General features: G+C 24.7%; 1 protein-coding gene across 1 annotated transcript in view; it reads left to right on the top strand.

Annotated features, from left to right (window-relative positions):
* Positions 1–4,306: 4,306 nt before the first annotated feature.
* The window catches only part of LOAG_17999 (hypothetical protein), a gene marked incomplete at both ends in the record, with an annotated part of 4,732 nt that continues 1,951 nt past the window's right edge, over positions 4,307–7,087 (top strand). The window contains 5 exons of the mRNA XM_020450669.1: positions 4,307–4,402; positions 4,912–5,066; positions 5,639–5,793; positions 6,293–6,402; positions 6,805–6,885. Of these exons, the coding sequence (XP_020305626.1) occupies positions 4,307–4,402; positions 4,912–5,066; positions 5,639–5,793; positions 6,293–6,402; positions 6,805–6,885 (597 nt within the window). The remainder of the gene's footprint in view (positions 4,403–4,911; positions 5,067–5,638; positions 5,794–6,292; positions 6,403–6,804; positions 6,886–7,087) is intronic.

Below are 7,087 nucleotides of genomic sequence, written 5' to 3'. Positions count from 1 at the left end.
ATAATATAATAATAATAATAATAATGATAATAATAATAATACTTGGAAGTGTAATAAATTATGCTAATATTTTGTAGATGTTTACATTTTTGTTTATTTTGTTTTACATTCACGCACGTTGACACCATACTTTTGTATACTATCTTTACTTATAGATTGGCAAATTTTTCGTTTCCTTTTCTTCTTTTCCTCTTTGTTCTCTTTTTTTAAATTATACATACAAAATCGCATTCAATCCTATTGATATTATCATTATCATGATAGATTGATAAGATAATATTCATGATGAATAAACACTGAGAAAACAAAAAAAAAACAGCGATTAGTATGTAAGCTTATCAATCATCGTTATAACGTTGAAGCAAAAAAAAACAAAGTACAAAAAGTAAAATTTTTTATTTTCCTTTTTTCTGGAAAAAAGAAACTTTTTATCGTTTCAAATTTGTATTAAATTACATGAATACACAAATTGTTAAGTGATTGAATTTGATAATTTATTTTTATTTCTATTTTTATTTGTTTTTTGTTCTTTTGAATTCAATTGAATAATTAAATATCTTATGAAAAATTTCTAGAAAAAAAGACATGGATAGAAATAAAAACAAAAAAAAATGAAAGTCGAGAAATTTTTATGATTAGATTTGCGTTTTTTTTCCTGCTAATACATGATTACACAATTTATGTAATTACTTCGAAACTTATCATTGCTAAATTATTATGACAACTTAATCCGCCTTACTCACATTGATCTTTGTAGTTCGGGATAAAATTGAAGTAGAAGGTATTTATAAGGGTTTATGAAGGTATACATAAAGGTGTGTACAGAGGTACATAGTTTACTTGTATGAAGAATTTATACAAGTGAACTGGATTAAGTTATCATAACAAATTGGTAATGATAAGTTTAGAAATAGCTACATAGATTATGTAACCATATATTTGCATAACTCATTGTTATTATCAAATTGCTATCATTCACATCATTACCATTACCATCACCGGTTAGTAATAACAAAAAGTGATCATAAATCACTGCTTAATGGGCAATTCATTAATTGATCTTATCTTTTGAAGTTTTCAACAAACAGGTTTGGCAAATTTGTAGTAGAAATTTTATCAAGTCTATAATCACAATGCATCAAGTAAAATTGATAAATTTTAAAAGAATAGAAAAAACTTTCAAAAAAAATTACATTTTTTGATTTTTTAAAACCTTTTTTTTAAATAATTTTTAAATTATGGATTCAACAAATTACCGTTACATGGGAATTGTACAAAATCACCTTTTGTTTAATTTTAAATGAAATAATTAATCAGACAAATGTAATTGTCAACGCCAAACACCTTTCAAGTGTTCGAAAAACATTTGTCGCATTGCTTTTTAAATTTATCGATAATTGTAAAAGCAGCAATTAGAGCGGATGACACGAATATTATACTTCAATGAAAAGTGTCATCATCTATGAACATATCCTCACGTGTGATGACATTTAAATAATTTATAAGCAGCTATGTTTGTGTTTACCAACATACGTATATTATGTGAATATAGTTGCTTGCTTACATATTAAGCTACAACTGCATGCTTGCTTGCACATTGAAAGGTTTATTAAGGCATGAATTTATAGCTTTTTTGTTACCCGTATGGCACAATATTGCAAATTAGTAAAAACCATGTGAAATTTGACGACTTGCATATTCTTTTGAATATTGCGTGTTTTTCGTGCACTAGCATGCATTTAACCTGCTAGCTATTTCGACCATTCTTAATGAGAAATTTGAAATTAAAAAACCAATATTAGGTTCATGCACTTCCGATAATATGTTATCCAACTGCTGATGTCCACCCTGTCTAATGGACAAGATGTTGACTGTTAGACAAGTGAACGTCAGATAGCAATGATTTATGTTTCTACGCCGAATCACAAAATAACACCTACAATTTTCACTTTATTTTGATAGATTAATAGCCTAGAATTACCACTGTCACTATCACCATCATCAAATAAACGTCATCATAATCATCATCAATATCTTCAACATTGTCAACACTTGCAACAACAATAATAACAAGAATTATTAATATCATAAAAAGTGACAACAAGCAATAGTAGCAGTAATAATTATAATAAAAATAGTAATAACAATAATAACAATAATAATAATGACAATAAAGATAATGATAACAAACAGGAAGAAAAAGTAAAAGAAGATAAATAATGATAATAACTGTAATTTTAATTAGTATTAATAATTATAGCAGTTACGGACATGAAAAAAGCGACAAATAATTATAATTTTTTCAATCATTTTTGTCAAATCGCTTCATTTTTACAAATAAGAAAAGAGAATTTTAGTAGATTTTCTATATTTTTATAGAACGATTTTTTAAATTTTTCAAAAATTTAAAAAGTCGATGGAATTGAAATGAAATTGATTAAAAATAGCACTTTTTTTTCCCAGATGAAATCATTTAAGAATTCTGTTTGGCAATTAAATTTTATAGTTTATAGGATTTCCAGGCTAAAAGCAGTATAAATTTTTGGATCATTCAGAAATGTTGAACTTTTGAATTTCAAAAAAAAATAAAAATTGTGTTTAAAAAAAAGAAAAACTGAAAGCAAAAAATGATGGGTGTGAGGAAAATGAAAGTTTGACAGAAAAGTCAAAAATGTTTCGTTTTACAATTCCGTTCAATTTTTCCGACAACTATGCATTTCCGGTAAATTTCCGGACATATTGATCGAATATTCCAAACTGCAAATGTCAAATTGCAAGAGAGAAGTTTCTTTTTTTTAAAAAAAAAACTCATATACATGCATATATTGCTCTTTGAACTCTTCCATAACTTGATGAAACTACAAATAATCAAAGCTAATTAATTATTGTGCTCGCTGAATTTCTTCTTGCTGATACAGGAATATCGAATCACTCCATTCTGTTGGAAAATTTCACAAACAGGAATGCTTGATAAAAGTCGACAACGGAATTTGATGACTATAATGACCTTTGCACTTATTTCAACAAAGCTGAAATTACCTAATTGTCTCATGTGCATGATCAAAGGTTAATGCCAATTAATAGTGCTCCCTCTGGATTTCAACCTTGCTAAAACAGGAATATCGAATCATATTTGGATGGCTTCCAATGATATGCTCGATTTTGTTGGAAAATTTCACAAACGGAAATGCTAATTGACAGCGGAATTTGATACAAAAAGGTTGCAAAAAAAAAAGAGAAATTTAGTACCAAATTTCATTTTCTTATCTGCAACTTTAAAATTTCGGAATTTTCTTCTTCACTTTTCACTTTCGAACTTCTTTTTTCATCCTTCCTTGTATTTTTCTATAATTATGGAAAAAAATATTTTTTAGCAAAGTAAATTGTAAACATTTTTTATAACTTAAAATAAAATTTTCGCTTTTGTTTATTTCCATTCTTTCGATATTTCAGTTACTAAGTTTTGTTATTCTATTATTGTCATATTCCTGTTATATTTGCGTTGATAAATTTTGCAAAATATTGTTTTAACGTATATCAATCAATAATAAATTTATATGGATGATTTCTTTGTGCTATCAATGAAATTATAACATTAAATCAAGTTCCTTTTCTAGTTGTTAAATATTCCTATTCCATTATCTCCCTATTCCGATTATTTGTGTTTGCAAAAATTTCGAATTCGTTGCTTTCATTGCTTTATAACATTTTAAATTATAGGAACAAACAATTGATTTGCTTTATTTTTGTGCTATCAGTGGAAATTTATTATACTACATGTTTAAGTTCTCATTGTCACACTTATCAAAATTAGAAGTATCGTAATCGAGTTACTAAAATACTTCATAATTGATAACTTTAATAATAGGATACTGAAATATTTCGTAATTCATTATTAATATTGATTTGAAGTATTCAACTTAATTATGTATTAACGATGTAACTTTACATATACAATCAATTAATTCTTTAAGGAAATAAATGTTTTGCTGATTATTTAATCAAAATTAAATTGATAATTAGATGGTTTTTCCAAAGTTGTGCGAAAAATTTTTAATGAATCACTAAATTCTATTCCGAGTATCAAATTTCATTCCTGGACAAAAATATTTTCAAAATAATGTATATTTTGCTTGCAGTTTTGTTTTGTAAATAATGAATTTATACTTTTATCCGATACTTCACATACTTTTTGTTTAAAAAAGCTTTTTTTTTTTCGACGCTAATTGAACTTGCCTTTTTTTTGTCGTCTATCGATTTAAATATTTTTATTGTCAATTTGTTTTTAAATTCAAATTTCAGTCGGATGTATTATTCCGCAGTACAGCGAATAATGTTATCAGTGATACTTCTTATCAGCTGGTTATGTCATATTACATTAGCGATGATTATTCCTGCACTGGTAAGTGCTATTTTTTAACAATATGATAAAATGTACCTCAACGAACAGACGAACAGTTATTGATAATTATGAAAATTTCAAAATAGCTCAGAATTGATAAAATTATCGTAACAATTTTAAAATTAAATCAGAATTGCTAAGACAATTATGACAGTTCTAAAAGTTAATAAATAGAATGAACTGTTTTTTAGCATCGAAAAATCCAAAACTTATAATTTTTATATTTCACCAGAATTCATGACTCAAAGAAAAAAGAAAATCGATTAAATAAAAGGAAAAAGAAATGAGTATTTCGATATTGGTATTTCAAATTAAATTTACATCTTGCTTTAATTAAAATTTAAAAGGAATTCTTTTAAATTTATTTTAATTAAAGTTTTTCTTTCTTGCCGTTAATTTTTTTACATTTCCAGGTATTGCGCCTTCGTTTTATTCCATCTTTTAAATAAGTTTGAAATTGTAATCAATTATGAAATTTCTTCATTTATTGAATATAATGAAAATTATAGCGGAATAAACATCCGGAAAATGTTCCGGATAAGGTAGTTCTCGAAAGGAATCTTGTCAACAATAATTCTGATAGAATATTACCAATAAGCGGAACATTTAATCAATACTTGGATAATAATGTACGAATAGTTGAAGGCGATATCATGCTTACAAAGTTTGTTTGTTTGTTTTCTCTGTAATGAAGAAATTAATTAAATTATTTCGCTTTTATAAAATCCATAGGAAACGTGCAAAACTAAAGAGTATTGTTAAATTCACTTTAAAATTTGAATAATTAATATTAGCACAATATTTTGATTAATACAAATGCAAATTTTCATCATATCAAATCTTCTTTTCGTGAATGCAAAAAAAAAAAAAATAGTTAATTGCATGGTATAAATAATTGGCATTTTAGGTATTGCAGTTAAAAATTTTAAAACATTTCCATTATTAAGTTGTTGAAAAATTACTGATAATTGAAGCCATTTTTTTTAATGATTCATAATTGATTTATTGAAATTATTAATAATTTGAGTTATTAAAATTATTGATAATTTGAGTTATTAATAACTTGGATTCTTGATGATTTAACTTATTTTTGACAAATTCAAATACGAATTTTATTTTTTAATTTTTCAATTGTTAAAGATTATTCAATTTTAAACTTCAAAAATTAATTTCTAATTAATATAAGAAATAAACATTTTGCCTTTTTTGAAAATAAAAAAAATTATTGTCTTACAGGCAACAAGAAGAGATTTGGAATCAAGTATTCGATTATTTTATGACATTTTCAAATCAAACAAACAAAATGAGACGAGAGAAACGACAAGCTTATCACGCTGATAATTATTTTTGGCAAAATGGCATTGTACCGTATCGATTTGATTCAAAACTTTGTATAAATTTCAATTTTCATTTCCATTTCACTTTCAGATTCCATTAAATACTAAATTTAGCAATTACTTAAAAGCCTAGCTAATTATTCATTTTATGGTTTAAGTTTTAAAGCGAAATTTTATTTGAAATATACTGGACAATTTTACTGATAAATTTGAAATGTACTGTGACAACCTCATTGACAAATGCGCCACGAGGCTAACGTTTGCGATTATTTTATGCTTATGCAATGTCAGTGAATTTGTCAAACTTATTTTACTAGAATGATGCTGATAAGGATATGATCAATAATTGTAATATTATCATAAAAAGTTAGAACAAAAACGATTCATATATTTCAGAAGTAAACAAATTTAATTTTGCAATAATACTAACAAATCCATTTATTAAAATTCACAAATTTCAATTTAAAATAGAAGTTTGAAAAAGAAGCATTAATACAATTTATTCATTTTGTTTAATTTAAATTATAAAATTTTAGATAATTTCTTTTTGCAGCACAACATGCCAAAGATATTATAATGAAATCGATGGAAAAATGGGAAAGTAATACATGCATTACATTCACTCCAACTAGTAATAAAAAAAATGCACTCGTTTTTGTTCGAGTAAGTTTACCACTGTCATTTACACTCTAAATATTTGTAATTAATTAATTAAAACAAGCGACATTGCTTAATTAACTAATTCCTAATGTAGCAAATTCCGAACAGAAAAAAAAATCAATAAATGAATAAAAAGGAGGTTTACTTCGTCGATTAAAAAAATTAAATTACAAATTAATGTTGGATTTGTATTGATTGATATTGAACATTCATGGTTAAATAATGTTAATTAATTAGCTTTTTTCTGTTAATTCTTATTTTATTAATTTAATGGCATTATGATAGCAAGAATTTCGTGCTAAATTAACGGAAAATAACTTTTTATTCATAATTATTTCAAATTTTACTGCAAATTATAATTATTAACCATATGGGTTTTAATTAATTGCAACTAAAAATTTCTAGGGATCAAGTTGTTCCAGTTATATTGGTCATATTTTACATTGGACAAAGCAACCAGTTTCGATTGGTCACAATTGTGAACATGTTGGTTATTAATATTATCAATTATTTTTTTTATTATCACCATTATTATTATTATTGCTATTGTTATTAATCACTATTATTATTATTATTATTATTATTATTATTATTATTATTATTATTATTATTATTATTATTATTATTATTATTATTATTATTATTATTATTATTATTATTATTATTATTATTATTATTATTATTATTA

Source organism: Loa loa (assembly GCF_000183805.2).
Source record: "Loa loa unplaced genomic scaffold supercont3.170, whole genome shotgun sequence".
Lineage (NCBI taxonomy): Eukaryota > Metazoa > Nematoda > Chromadorea > Rhabditida > Onchocercidae > Loa > Loa loa.
This window is presented reverse-complemented; position numbering and strand designations above follow the sequence as displayed.